Genomic DNA, 14,532 nt, shown 5'->3' with positions numbered 1-14,532 from the left:
CTAGTGGCCGATGATCTTCTTGATCCAGGACGTATAGGGGGCCACGGCGGTGGCCACGGGGGGTTTGAAGATGTCGGTACAGACCTTAGAGCCGAAGGACAGGATTCCAGCCACTTGGCCCCTGCTGCACATCACGGGTCCTCCCGAGTCCCCCTGCCAAGGCAACAGAGCACCAGTCACCGTGCTGCCCACTGCGGGAGGTGGGGGGCGGGAGGCTGAGTCCAGGGCAGAGAACCCTGCCCCCCTCTCCCTGCACCCTCCCCCCCCACCTCCTTCATTCCCTCCTCCCTTCCTTTCCTTTTAGCTCTCTTTGCTCCTTCTTCCCACCGCAGGGCCTTTGCACATGCTCTATCTATGCCCTGATCTTCCTGGGTGCTGGAGTTCAAACCCCAGCTCTGCCGCTGGCTATGTGACCATGGGCAACCTCTCTGTGCCTCAGTTTCTGCACTTGAGAAATGGGCTCACGCTCGTGCCAACCTTCAGGACCCCCAGGGAATGGAGGGAGCAGGGCCCGGGGAGAGTTGGGGCTTGCCTGGGTGCTCAGCTGCTGGCCGATGACGCGCCCCCCCACCCCACCCCCCCAGCGCCCTCACCTTGCAGGGGGCCTGGTTCTTGGAGTGGGCTGCCAGGCAGATCATGTGGGGGCTGATGCCACCGTGCCAAAACCGACTGTTGTTGCACATCTTGGCGTCCAGCACATACATATCCAGCTCCTGCAGCGCCCTGGTCAGCTGCCCACCCTGGTGGGTCACACCCCAGCCGGCCACGCTGCACCGCGCTCCTGCAGCCACTGCCTGGCGTCCTCGGGGCAAGGCCAGGGGCCGGATGGTCTTGCTGGGCTTCACCTTCCCATCCAGCTACAGGGACAGAAAGGGGCAGGTGAGTGCAGGAGGGGACCCTGGGAGGGGGGGGACCTTGGGGGAGGGGAACACTGGGGGATGGGCGATGAGGGAGGGGACCCTGGGGGAGGGGAACACCACACCGAGGGAGGGGACCTGGAACTACCATTTCTCCCACGGGCAGCACCTTAAGCAGCGCGAGGTCATTTTTCAGGTCGGGGGCTGGCTTGTATTCGGGGTGCAGGACCACCTTCCTGATGCGGCAGGTAAGGCCAGGGTCTCCGAGCATGTGGAGCCCCAGCACCAGCCTCAGCAGCTGTGTCCTGGGGGCACAGGATTAGGGTGTGGGTGGCAGCCCTGCAGCCTCAGGGGCACTTGGTGTCCCGCACCCCCTCACCCAGCCTCTCTCTGCGGTCCTTCCCCTGCTACTGCTCAGTCCGTTCTTCTCCCCACCTCCTCCAGTAAGCCTTCCCTGCTCCCACCCCTCCCCAGACTCGGCCCAGCCAGGGGCTTGTGCTGCGTGTGTCTTAAAAATGCTGACCCTCCCTGCCCCCACCACCAGCCTGGGGGTCCAGACAGCACTTATGTTATGCCTCAAGATCAGTGATTTGTTCAGAGGCTGGCAGTGACCTAGCTGGGCCCATAGGTACCTATCCTCATAAACTTGCCCAAACTAGAGAGGAAGAAGCTCTTTTTACAGGACTTAAGGGGGGCCATCCTTGCCACCATGGGAGAGAGCCTGCCTGATAATGTGGCCAGGGGGCAAGACAGCAGAGTTGAGAGACAGGCAAGCTTTTGAGTGCCTCATGGGAGCACCTGGATCAAGCCATGCCTGAAGGCTGCCTCCTCTTAGCGTTTTCAGTTACATGAACCAACAGATCCCTTTTGGGTATTTCACCCAGTTTGATCTGTGGTCTTTGTTACTGGCCAGACCAGAGGTAGGGCAGCTCTGGGATGGGCTTATTTGGTGGCTTCACAATGGCATCAGGGACCCAGGTTCCTCTCCATGTTGGCCCTGCCACCCTCATAGACCAGCTCTGTCCACATGGCCACAGGTGGGAGATACACTCCTGGGTGTCACAAGGGGCCTGACTCTGTCCACTTGGAAGGTGCTTTGTTGTAGCAGATAAACCATCCCCAGGAGTCCTCACAGCCTAATGTCACATACACAGGCCTCAGCAATCACTGCAGAGGGCAAGGGAGCCCCCTACAATGCTACAGTTGGCTTAAATCTCTCAGGTGAGAGTGGAGACGACAGGATAGATTTGGGGACACCTGGGGGGGTGGGGGTGGGGCAGGGCAGGGTCACTCACGGATGGGTCAGGCAGTGGGCAGCTGTCAACACCCACTGCCGGTGCACGAGGACCCCCCCACACAGGTGCGAGCCGGATTTCTGCAGCGAGACCATGTATGGGTGTGAGTTGGGGGCAGCCTCTCGACCTCCAATGATGTGGGTCTCAAACGTGTTGCCTCCTGGGGATGGGGAGAGAAAAAGCCAGGTTAGGGCTGGGTGCCCCACCCCTGCCATGACCCTGCAACTCCAGCTCTGCAGCCCTGGATGGAATGTTCTGGAATTAGACTATGGGGTTGGTTGCACAACTCTGAATGCACTGAAATTCTCTGAATTGTATCGTCTAAATGGGCAAATTGTACAGTATGTGAATGACATCTCAATAAAGCTGCTATAAAAATTGTTCTAAAACCAATAATGAATTAAAAGGATAAGAAGTGCTCTAATGTGAACCAGCTCAAAATCTTCCTGGGATTCCCCATCATGCTTTAAACATCTAAACTCCTCATGACCCATGAGACACACATCAGCTGACCCTGCTTCCTTCACACTCGCTCTCACCCACTCCAGCACTTGGGGTCTCCCTGCTGTTCTTCCAGGGCACTGCCCTCGTTCCCACCTCAAGGCCTTTGCATGTACTGTTCTGGAAGCCTGGAGTGCATTTCCCCCAGACATTCCCAAATCTGGCTGTCTCACTGGTATTGGCTCAAAAGTCTTCTCCTCAGAGACCTCCTCCCCTTACTCAGCTCTGTTCTCTTCCAAGCACTCACCCCACCCTGGTGTCGTATCCCACACACTTGCTCGTTGCCTGTCTATTCCTACTAGCCTATGAGTGATGCAAGGACAGGCTCTGTGCCAGCCTTGTTCACAACAGGTCTAATACAATATATGCTCAGCAAATAAGGAAGGAAGCATGAGTGGATGGATAGATGGATGACGGATGGATGATGGTTGATGGGTGATGGATGGATAGAACGAAGGAAGGAAAGAAGGGAGGGAGAAAGGATAGGGGTGGATGGTTGGGTTCCTATCCTGCTGGGTCACCAACTGATCACGGAACTATTGTCATCCAGCCAGGCCAGAAGAGTGGGATGCCCACCACCGCCGACCTTCCATCTCATGCCGCCAGGTGCCGGTTCTGGCCGAGCATTCATGATTTGGGAAGGCAGGCAGCTGGGGCTCAAATTCCAGCTCCGTCACTCCCCGCTGGGCAACCCTGGCTAGGCTGCCTCACTCTCTGGGCTGTGGTCTCCTGCCCCCGCAAGCTGGAGTTGTGTATAAACATCCGTAGCACGCCCTGCCTCCTGCGTGCTGCTGGGGGGCAAACAGCCTGCATCTGCCCCACATCCTGTGAATCCAGCTCGAGGGTGAGGTGTGAGGAGCACGCTCTACCCTCAGAGTCCCAAAGTCTCCCCTCAAGACAACTACAAGGGGAAACGCTGGGTTTCACTTTGGAGAAGCCCAGAGAACCTCAGCTTCTCCAAGCGGCCGAGGGGATCCACAAGGACAGGGCGAACACAGCCCGCTCCGTGGTTCCTGTGGAAACTGCACCACCGGAGCCCAGTCTGGGGATGCAGCTGACAGGCCGGCAGTGGCCAGAGGACCTGGGGGACATGGAGACGCTTCCAGAGCGCAGGGACCGAGGACAGCAGGACGACGCAGTGATCCACAGAGGACCCCGGGGCGACAGTTGGAATAAGGTCTGTAGGTGAGCGGATAGGAAGGATGCTGAGAATCTACCAGTCACATAAGGGGATGCCTTTGTTCTCGGAACACTCGCTGGAGCACTTAGGGGTGAGGGGCAGCATGTCTGCAGCCCACTCTCAAAGGGCTTAGAAAAAGAATGATAAACATACCTATTTATATTTTACACACACACCCAGGGGCGGGACGTGAGCGGAGGAGATGATAAAGCAACTGAAGCCAAATGTTTATGACTGAGGAATTTAGGGAAGAGAAGATGGAAGTTATCTGCATGATTCCCTTGACTTCTCTGTAAGAGCAGAATTAAGTCAAAAGGAAAAGAATGGAAAATATCTGTCCTGATGGGGCCTCTCCTCTGCCCCAAGGGCTCGCCTCGCCCTCAGGCTTCACTTAGAAGTCCTAACAGCTACTGGAGGTAAAACTCACAGACCTGCAATCCACCTGCTAAACTTTCAGAGCCTCGACTGCACTGAGCTGTGAGATGATCACCTCAGGAAGGGACCCCGTGCCATTAGCAGCCCTCTTCACACTTTTTTTTTTTTTTTGCGGTAAGAGGGCCTCTCACTGTTGTGGCCTCTCCCATTGCAGAGCACAGGCTCCGGATGCGACACGCAGGCTCAGCAGCCATGGCTCACAGGCCTAGCCGCTCCGCGGCATGTGGGATCTTCCCGGACCGGGGCACGAACCCACGTCCCCTGCATCGGCAGGTGGACTCTCAACCACTGCGCCACCAGGGAAGCCCCACACTTTTTTTTTTTTAATGCTTTTTCTTGTCTCACTTTAAAAAAAATTGAAGTATAGTTGATTTACAATGTTGTGTTAGTTTCAAGTGTACAGCAAAGTCATTCAGTTATAGATATATATTCTTTTTCAGTTTCTTTTCCGATTTTAGGTTATTATAAGATATTGGATACAGTTCCCTGTGCTAAACAGTGGGACCTTGTTGTTCATCTCTTTTATATATAGTACTGTCTATCTGTTAATCCCAAATGCCTAATTTATGCCCCCCCATTTTTTTTTTTTCCCCACACCTTCAGGCTTGTGGGATCTTAGTTCCCCCACCAGGCAGTGAACCCAGGCCCTGGCAGTGACAGGGCCAAGTCCGAACCAGTGGACCGCCAGGGAAGTCCCACATCCCTCCCATTTAAAAAAATTTTTATTATCTTCTCACTAGGTCATCCACGTGCCCCGCACAAAACTGTTGCGGGAAAGTGAAACTCCTTCCCTCCCTCCATGCCTCCCAGCTCTGGAGCCTCCTTCCAGAAATATTCCAGCAAAAGGGAATGGATTCTCACATACTGTCAGAAAAGGAGCCCCCAGGACGGCGGGCATCCTCGGCCTTTTGCTCTTTCCTTACCCCACAATCTCTTTTCAAGGCTGTTTCAAGGAAAGCCGCCTTGTGCTTTTGGGGCAGCCAACATGTCTTCAGTAGGGTCCCTTCTAAGGACAGGGGAGTTGTTTCCAGTCTCTGTTCTGATGCCCCATGCCCTGTCTCCCACCCCCAGACCCCAGGTGCCACAGCTCTGGGCCTCAGTTTCCCCACCGCACTCACCTGCCCACAGGGCTCCCAGGACTGCCAGCAGCAGCAGCATCGGGGATCGCGGGGCCTCCATGATGCTGGCCCCAGGCCCCCAGCGCCGCCCACACCCACCCTTCCTGTTGGGGAGGTGACATTCACAGCTCTGGCTGGTTCCACCTCACCCGAAGTGCTTCTAAAAGATACAGATTCTCTGAAGACAAAACTCCGTCACCATGATCACACCTGAAAAACTGATGAGAAACCCTCATTAGCATCTACTGTCCCATCATGTTCAAGCTCCCATCTCACACATGGTGTTTTGTGGTTTCAGTGGGATTATCTCCTTGCCCTGTTGTCTTATTGTGGCAAAATACACACACCATAATTCACCATTTTAACCATTTTTAAGTGCACAGCTTGCTGGCATTGAGCACATTCCACTGTCGTGCAGCCAGCCCATCATCATCTCTAGAACTTTCTCAATTTCCCAAACTGAAGCTCTGTCCCCATGAAATGCTGACTCCCCACACCGTCCCCCAGCCCCTGGCCCCCACCATCTACTTCCTGTCTCTGTGGCTCTGACTCCCCCAGGGACCCTCCGTGAGTGGAATCAGACAGCATTTGCCCTTCTGTGTCTAGCTTCTCTCACTGAGCATCATGTCCTCAAGGTGTATCCCTGTGGTAGCAGGTGTCAGAATCTCCTTCCTTTTTAAGGCTCAATAATATTCCACTGTCTGGCTGGACCACACTGTTTAGTGTTTTTGTTTTTTGTTTTTCTTTTGGCCATGCCACGGGGCTTGCGGGACCTTAGTTCCCCGACCAGGGATTGAACCCAGGCCCTCAGCAGTGAAAGCTCAGAGTCCTAACCACTGGACCGCCAGGGAATTCCCTGGACCACATTGTGTTTATCCATCATCTGTCCATGGACATCTGGGGTCTTCTAGATTTTGGCAATTTTTAAGAAAGATGGTATGAACACTTGTGTGTTATGAGTACCTGGGGGGCTCCTGCAAATCCGAGGGTCCTAGCCAGGCTCAGCTAGGTCCTCCCTCCTTCAGTCCACCCCTCTCCTTGCTGCTCCCCGACACCACGTGACCCCGACCAGCCAATCAGAGTACACCCTGTGCCCCCTGGCCACAGGGTTTGGTTCAGGGCAGAGGGCCACCCTAAGCCCTAAACCAGCTCAGTGAAGACTGTGGCCCGCATTTCTTCTGGAACTTTTCAGACAGCCCTCACTCCCTGCTCGACTTGGAGAGGTGTCACCCTGGGTGTGGGTGGGCCCAAGGCGAGAGGCATCCACCTGAGAATGAGGCCCACACAGAGGAAGCTGACCACACGCTCAGTGCCTGAAACCACACAAACCTACTCTCACAGTTCTGGAGGCTGCAAGCAGGAAATGGGCTTCATGGGATGAAAATCCAGGTGTGGGCCGGACTGGTTCCTCTGGGGCTCCAGGGGAGAATTATTTCCTGCCTTTTCTAGCATCTAGACACAGAGATGCTGGGATTAGGGCATGGACGTTTTCAGAGCTGTTATTCTGCTGACCACAGGTAGGGGGAGACAAGAGTCAGGGCACAGCCAGCACCTGGCTCCAGCTGTGCCTGAAACCCCCGCCCTGTCAGTCACGGAAGCCAGTGAAATTCTCCTGCACTTGAGTCAGGGTGATGAGTCAAGCGTTTTTCCCTCTGATACTGAAAGAGTTGTGATAAATAAAGAAGACTTGGCTGAAAAATGGGTCACAGAGGCAGATGAGATCACCCCGATGCTGGGGCTCTGAGGCCAGATGCAAACTGTCCACCTCTCCTCTGACTGCGTCTGGCACACGAGGCTAGAGCTGTCTTCACCCAGGAGGGCTTGTGAGGCCAAGGTTCAGTTTAAGAAAAATGAGTATTTATACGGTGTTCACGTGTCCTACCTTGTTTAATCTTTCTAATAACCCCAGGAAGTAGGTTTCATTGGTATTGGGGGGCAGGGGAGGGTGCCATATTTTGGCAACTAAGAAGAGATGAATTTCAGATACACAACAAGTAACTTTTTGGTATGATTACGTCCCAAACATTACACGGGATGATCTTAAAGTTTGTTTACCTGAAATCCACGTTGAACCAGACAAACCCAACGCTGAGGCCCCCGGGTGGGAGTACAGGATCCCGAGGCCCCGGTGCGAGGCAACTGTGTGCGCAAGCTCCTTTGGATCTGGGGACAAGAGCTGGGCGTTTACACCCCAGCTTCCATCCTCAGACGCTCCCTAGAGGGTGGGTCCTCGAGCCCTCCCCTTGGGTCTGGGGGCTCACGCCTGTTCCCGTCTGTCCTGTGCAGGGCAAGTGGCACCATGTGACCCTGAGGCTGGTGGGCACTGGCCTGGCTCCTGGGCCCTCATCCTCCCGGCCCTGAGGCTCCAGTCATCTAGGCAGTGGGGCAGGGACATGCACCCCCTCCCTCCCCACACCCATGTGACCCCGACCCACACAAGCCGAGTGTGATGAAGGGTGAACACCGAGTCTGGATCTGTTTGTTACAGAAGCCTGGGGACGGGGAGAAGGGGTCCCAGGGGAGCAGAGGGGCTGGACCAACAGGCCCAAGGGTGGTGGCAGGTGGGGCAAACTTTTCCATAAACACCCAGACGGTATTTCTGGCTTTTGGCCCAGATGCTAGGTTGCAATCACTCAGTTCTAAAGCTGCCACTCAGAAGCAGCCAAACGTAGGGGAAGAAATGGGTGTGGCTTTGTTCCAATAAAACTTTATTTTTGCCCAGGAGCTGGGGCTTCGGACCCCCGGGGCCACCCCTCAGCCCCAAGAACACACCCCAGGCCCCCGCCTGGCCAGACCCCAGTCTCTGCGGCCCTTCCCCCCAAATCAGCAAACCTGACAGGAGACCCCTGGGGAGCTTCCAGGCTCGGAGGGGCGGCTGCCGCCTGCCTGTCTCGGGTCACATGCATGGCACCAGAGCCTGCGTCCCCGCCTGGGCCCCATTGGCCTCATGGCCAAGGAGAGGTTGGCCCTCGGGCTTCTCATAAAGTCGCTTTATTTAGATTCCAAACAACCGCAAGCAGAGAGAAGAGGTGACCCCGAGTCAATCTGTCCGCTCTCAAGCCGGGACCCCGAGTCTCTGGCTCCAGCTGGTGGGTGGGGCGGGCGGGCCAGGGTCCCCGAGCTGCGTCCGCGGCGTCCGGCCCACGCGGGGCCGCGAGCGCAGCGGCCTCCCCGGAGGCAGAGGGGACAGGGCGGACGCAGTGTCCGGAGGTAGTGGCGGCGGCAGAGAGTGGGCGGCTGAGGTAAAATCTGTAAGTTTATTTGTGGAGACACGGTGTCAGGACTCCTCGGTGCCCGAGTCGTCCTCGTCGTCCCCGAAGCAGCTGTCGGCCTCGGCCTCGACCTCGGCGTCCTCATAGTAGTCGTCGTAGAAGAGGTCCGAGCCCTCGTCGGGCGCTGGGGCCTTGGTCTTCACACAGTACTCGGCCAGCGTGGTGGGCACCTTCACGCCGTCCCGCTCCGCGTCCACCTTGGTCCCCAGGACCTGCTTCCTGCAGGGAGAAGCAGGGTCTGCCTCATTGCAGCCGGCAGCCCCGGGGCCCCCGCGCTCGCTCCCGTGAAACAGCGTAGGACAACCGGGGTCATGGCCGGGCCACGGGGGCCAGCGACAGGATGGCCGGGGCGGGGGGCGGGGCAGAGCAGAGGGGCCCAACCGCTCACGGCCCCCATGTGTGCACGGGCCTCTGCTCACACACGCACACACAGACACGAGCACACGCGCGCGGGAGGGGGTGGAACGCGGGCTCTGAACCAGGATGAGGGCTGTGCAGACACAGGGAGGGTGTGGGCTCATCAGGAAGAGAAGCGCAGGTCGGCCCTGGCCACCGAGGTCAGGTGAAGTGGGAGCAGCCATGGTGCTGGGCTGGGTCAGTGGGCGAGGGTGGCGGGTGGGGTGGGCGGGGTCGCTCAGCAGCCCCAGGGGACGCTCGCACATCCACACCGGGGCGGGGTCCCGGGTCCTCTCCTCTCTGTACTTGAGTGTCTTCCTATCACCAGCACCGGTGTCTCCTGCACGCGCTTTCCTGTCTGGAGCTTTATCCAACTGACAGTAGCTGGCGGGAGCTCTGACCGCGCCTGCTGCGCCTGGGGTCCCACCACCCGACGGTGCCGGTGGGCTTTCTGGAGCTCCCGCCGTGGGGTCGCGCAGCCGGCCCACGGGCACAGGTCCCCACAGCTGCGCGGACACGGTGGGTGAGCATGCGCCTGGATGCGGGTGAGGACGAGAACTGTTTCCCCGGGTGAATACTGGGCCTGGGGGGGGCCTGGGTCGTCATGGAGACACGTGTCTGACCTACTCTCTTTTCCAAGAGGCAAATGACAGACAAAAAAAACGGCTGGGGAGGAGACTTAGTGAAGCGTTTAGTTTGTCATGAAACAAGTCACAAACCCCAGGGTTCCCAGAGCAGCTCATGGGACACAACAAACACAACAGGGCAGAGAGCGCAGGCCCTTGGGGAATGTTTCGCACAGACTCCCCTGCAAGGCCGGGCACCTGCCTATTCACGGGGAAAAACAGAAAACAACAGAAATGAGAGAAGTTCACCCTGGCAAACTCCTAAGTGATGCGCCGCTTTCATAACCAGGAGAAACTGACTTTTCGTAAAAGAAGTTATTTCCTAAACATGCTCATACCACACGGCTTTGCTGCCTTTAGAGAATAACTCCAAGTTCGAAGTTTCAAAATTGTGACATTCACTCCCGTTAGGTGAAATGATGGAGCACCCCGCACAGCACAGTCCCGGAGGAGACGCGTGGGGAAAAGCACGGGGCCACGCACACGCGTGCACGCCCCAGCAAGCAGGGTCCACATACACGGGGGATGGGGGGTACCGGTGGGATCTCTGCCCTTTCAGTGTCAAAGCAGAAGGATGTGGCAAGACCCTGCTAGATCCTGGCGGATACCAGGGTGTTTATCTCTGTGTGAGGTGCACGCACCCACATGCCACGCACGTGAGACACGCACACACACACGGCACGTTCACACACGACAGTACACATGTGGACCACACGCTTCACGAGAGAAAGACCCCAGCTTTTCCGGCAAGAGAAGGAGGGCTCAAGAGGGGCCGCCCTGCCTCCCCAGGCCCCAGGCCCACTCACCGGATGATGTCCGTGTACTCGCGGTCCTTGCCTTTGCTTTCTTTCCACTTCCTGTACATCACGGAAGCGTCCACGTTGGCCGGTGAGAAGGTGTTGGGTTCATTGAGGAGGGAGATGACGCTCAGGAGGATGGTCCTAGGGGAGGCAGCAGGAGTTGGTGTGGGGGGGTCCATGGCCCAGGGGCTGCCTGCCCGGGAGCCTCATGCCCCGAGCCGGTCCGCCACCCTCCACCTGCCCTCTGCTGCGTGCCGGGCTCCTGGGACGGGACGTGGGTGGACAGCCAAGGCCTGGAGAGTGGGTCCCGTATGCCACTCATTCCCGCTCCAGCCTGGGGAGGAGGAGAGTGCCCGGGCCGCTCAGGGTGAGCACAGCACCAGAGGATGGAAGGGCTGTGCTCCCTGGGGCTCGAGGAAGGAGGGGGGACCCCAGGGGCACGCAGACACGGCCACAGGAGTCCCAGAGACCGTTCCTGAAGGTGGGTGGGCAGGGATGGTAGGAAATGGGGGAGAGGCCGGCAGGGATGGGGGCTCCCACAGACGCTGCCACCCCACAGGGAGCTGCGTCCTCCCGCGCCCACGTCCCCAGGGCTGGCCTGCCCAACGCCGACTGCCTCACCTGACGTTCTGCGTGGGGTTCCACCGCTCCGAGGGCAGCTCCCCGCTCTGGGGGTCATCGACGGGGGGGTGGAGGATGGAGATGCACACGTCCCCAGTCTGTGTGGCACGGGGGGTGTCAGCACCCATGAGGCTCCCGTCCACGCGCCCCCCCGCCCCACCCCGCCCCCTGGAGGAGCAGGCTCACCTCGTAGATGTTGGGGTGCCACATCTTGGTCAGGAAGCGAAAGGCCGGCGGAGAGTAGGGGTAGTCAATGGGGAACTTGAGGCGCGCCTGGTGGGGGGAGAGCAGAGGCTCAGCCAGGGCTGGGTCAGGCCGCCCAAGACCACACACAGCGGTCAGCCTGGGACTCGCCTGCCTCCGGCGCCCCTCACGGGCCGGGGGCTTTTCGGGGGCACCGAGCTGAGCTGACAACCCCGGTCCCTGCCCTGCTGTTGGTGGCCGGGGAGGGGGGGAGTGTGTGGTCACTCGCCGGGGTGCAGCTCCAGGCCCGTCCCAGCCCAGGCCTCTGGGGGGACCAGAGCCCTGGCCCCAGGGAGCGTGGTGGGCCCAGCCCCGGGAGCCGCGTGCCCAAGCACCTCGCTGGGCTCCCAGCCTCAGTCTCCAGCCTGTGGGGAGGATTAAAATAGACGGGTGTTCACTGGGCAGGCGCCGGGGGCGGAGATGAGTCAGCACCAGGCGGACAGGCTCTTTGCCCGCAGGTGTCAGTCCTGGGGGGTCAGGAAGGCACATGGGAAGGTCACGGGCAGATGGGGGAGGGCCGCGAGGGAGAGCTACGCCCCGGCCTCGCCTGGTTAAGCCCCAGCCCTGGGGTCCTGGTGGCGCTTCAGGCTCTCGGGGCCAACGTGGGACACCTCTGCTGCAGGCCCCCCCATCTTTAGAGAGTCGTCCTCCTGGGCAGGGGGCGCTGGGGGCACTCGGGGGAGGGCCCTCTGTTCTGGAGTGAACGTGCTGAGGCCTGAAGTCAGTCTGGAACTTGGGCCTCAGACCCTGCCCCTTGGTCCCGCCAAGCCCAGGGCTGCGTTTCTAAGTGAAGACAGAGACCAGCTGGGGCCTCCTTAGCAGAGTAGGGGGACAGGCCTCCCCTCACCAAACACCCAGCAAGTCCCAGAGATGCCTTTACCGCTGTACCAACTGAGGCTCAGAGAAGGAGAGTACCTTGCCTGAGGGCACACAGAATGCAGCTGTGGAGGGGCTCCCCAACCCAGGTCTCTGGGGCACCCCTCAGCACACGTTGCCCGGAGCCCCTCTGGCTTGTAAGGAGGAGTGGGTGAGGCTGGGCGGGCTGAGAGGAAGGTGCTGGAAAGCGATGGTGCCCCCCGGGCACTTCCAGCCCCTGTATTTCCACATCGTTCCCCCACTCCCCAGCCAACCACATCAGAACAGGAGGATGTGAGGGTGGCAGAACCACTGTGGGTCCCACGCTGCCTTCCTCGAGAATAGACCCTCGCGGCAAATGCGATCAGATTTGCGGCGCCCCTCCCTAGCCCAGGTTTCTAGAATAACAGGATCATCCCCCCAAAGCCAGCCTGGAAGGTCCTACCCACAATCCCTTGCAAACAGTGGGCAATAGCCAGAAACCCACGTCCTTTCCTTTCCTTCCAGTCCAGCACCCTTGCTCAGAGTCCTGGCCTGGCCTCAGGGTGGGACTCATGCTATTCCAGCTCTGAGTGGGGCCCTCATCCTCACAGCCAGCTGCTCCCAGATGCAGACAAAAGAGGCTGGGGGAGGAGGGCTGGTTAAACCATTTGGGGACCAGCCCCCAGTCGGTGTCCTGAACGGGGAAGACGGATTCCACATCAGAATTCAGCCCAGGGCTGTCCATGCTCATGCCCCCATCCCACCCCAGCAACAAGGGAATCTCAACTCAAGAATCACCCCAGCAGGCCAGCCTGCCCCCTCCAGGCCCCTGAGCAGGCGTGGCTAAAATGTTAGCCAAAAGTGCAAACACAGACATCTGTCCGGGCAGTGCCAGCCCCGCCCCGCCCCGCCACAGCCCGGGCCTCCCAGCCTGGCCACTGGGCTCTTGGCAGGCGGCAATGGGGGTGTTCCAGCTGAGGGCCCGGGCTCCGCTTCTCTTACAAGTAGACCCCCTGTCTTGTCCGTCTGGCTCGAGGAGGAGCAAAGTCCTTTGATCTGGGAGGGGTCCTTCCAAGACCACATCTGGACTCATATCCTGTCCAGGTTCTGGCCTGAGTCCTCGTCACACTTGTCAGAAACACAGCCGGTCCCCGGGACGGCCCTGGCCTCCCCGCTCACAGAGCGCCCAGAAGCGACCCAGGGCAGGCGACGTGGGGCCCAAGAAGCCGCCTGCTCAGAGGAACCTGCTCAGAGGAACCTGAGAAAGGCCAGCCGGGGAGCAGAAGAGCCTAAGCTTCTGAGGCCGGACCTGGGTGGGCTCTGTGGTGTGGCTCCCGGGGACAGGGCTGAGGGTGGGAGCGACGGCCGGAGAGAACAGGTTACATAAGGCTCAGGATGAAGCCCAGAGGGCTTGGCCCACTGCTATCGGCCAGGGTGGCCGCTTTCCAAGCAGGTCCCTGCTGCCAACCCCATCCGGGCCTTTGTTGGAACCCGAGCCAGTGGCCGAGTCAGCCCCCAGACGGCAGGCCTCCCTCCCTCCCAACAGTGCTGGCTGGTTCTGGGGAGGCCTCTTTGTCCGCTCCGGGTAGCAGGCAGGGCCGGGAGGAGGGGGACGGGCACCAGAGGCTGGGAGAAGCAAGGGCGTCGCGCCCAGAGAAACAGGGAGGGTCCCGGGCCTCCCCTCTGGGGACATGAAGCGGCCTTAGAGGGAACAGGCGCTTCTCGGGGACTCCTAGGGCCAGAGGGGTTGACCGAGGGCCCCTAGCTCGCCAGAGGCGGTCAGGCAGCGGGGCAAAAGCAGGGAGCCCCGGGAGGAGGAGGGACAGAGGATGGGGGGCCCGCGAGGAGGAGAGGGAAGGAACCCCGTGAGGAGGAGAGACAGTGAGAACGGGTCCCGCCAGGGGAGCGGACAGGGGCAGGAGGCAGAGGTGGGGGAGGGGCCCCGAGGAGCCGGAGGAGGGGGTCGCCGCCCCCTGACCCCGCCGCTCACCTTGAAGTAGCCGCCCTCGTAGTAGGTGTTGGGGGGCCCGAAGATGGCCACCTCCCAGTTGTACAGGTCGCCCTCGTCCACCAGGGTCACCCGGAAGCCCTCCACCGGCTCCTCCTGCAGCCCCTTGAGCTCCAGAAGCAGGGCCTTCTGCGAGCTAGGCACCAGCGGCCGGGCCATGGCGGCGGCGGACGGGCCCGGGGCCAGGGGCGCTTGGGGCCGCGGGGCCGTGGGGGCGCGGGCCGGGCCGGGGTCGGGGCCGCCTCCTTCGTCTGCACCGCCGCCCGGAGCCGCCGGGCACTCCAGTAGCTCTGCACCGCCGCCCGGCGCTCACCCCAGCCTCCGCGCCCCGCCCCCACCGCCC

At 59.8% G+C, this 14,532-nt stretch overlaps 2 protein-coding genes across 2 annotated transcripts; both read right to left on the bottom strand.

Annotated features, from left to right (window-relative positions):
* On the bottom strand, window positions 1–5,447 carry GZMM (granzyme M; the record flags this gene model as incomplete). The annotated part of the gene is made up of 5 exons (XM_079702289.1): window positions 1–153; window positions 594–857; window positions 1,027–1,162; window positions 2,153–2,312; window positions 5,387–5,447. The coding sequence occupies 5 exons, from the start codon at window positions 5,445–5,447 to the stop codon at window positions 1–3; spliced, it is 774 nt and encodes a 257-aa protein (XP_079558415.1).
* Window positions 5,448–8,629: 3,182 nt separating this feature from the next.
* Window positions 8,630–14,473, bottom strand: CDC34 (cell division cycle 34, ubiquitin conjugating enzyme). The gene is made up of 5 exons (XM_079703344.1): window positions 14,172–14,473; window positions 11,288–11,374; window positions 11,102–11,199; window positions 10,487–10,621; window positions 8,630–8,877 (listed from the first exon to the last, which is right to left on the bottom strand). Exons 1-5 carry the CDS (start codon window positions 14,346–14,348, stop codon window positions 8,664–8,666), a joined length of 711 nt encoding a protein of 236 aa, XP_079559470.1. The 5' UTR covers window positions 14,349–14,473; the 3' UTR covers window positions 8,630–8,663.
* Window positions 14,474–14,532: the final 59 nt, after the last annotated feature.

This window comes from Hyperoodon ampullatus, assembly GCF_949752795.1.
Source record: "Hyperoodon ampullatus genome assembly, chromosome: 4".
Taxonomy (NCBI): domain Eukaryota; kingdom Metazoa; phylum Chordata; class Mammalia; order Artiodactyla; family Ziphiidae; genus Hyperoodon; species Hyperoodon ampullatus.
The sequence above is the reverse complement of the archived record's forward strand: the minus strand, read 5'-3'. Positions and strand labels throughout refer to the sequence as shown.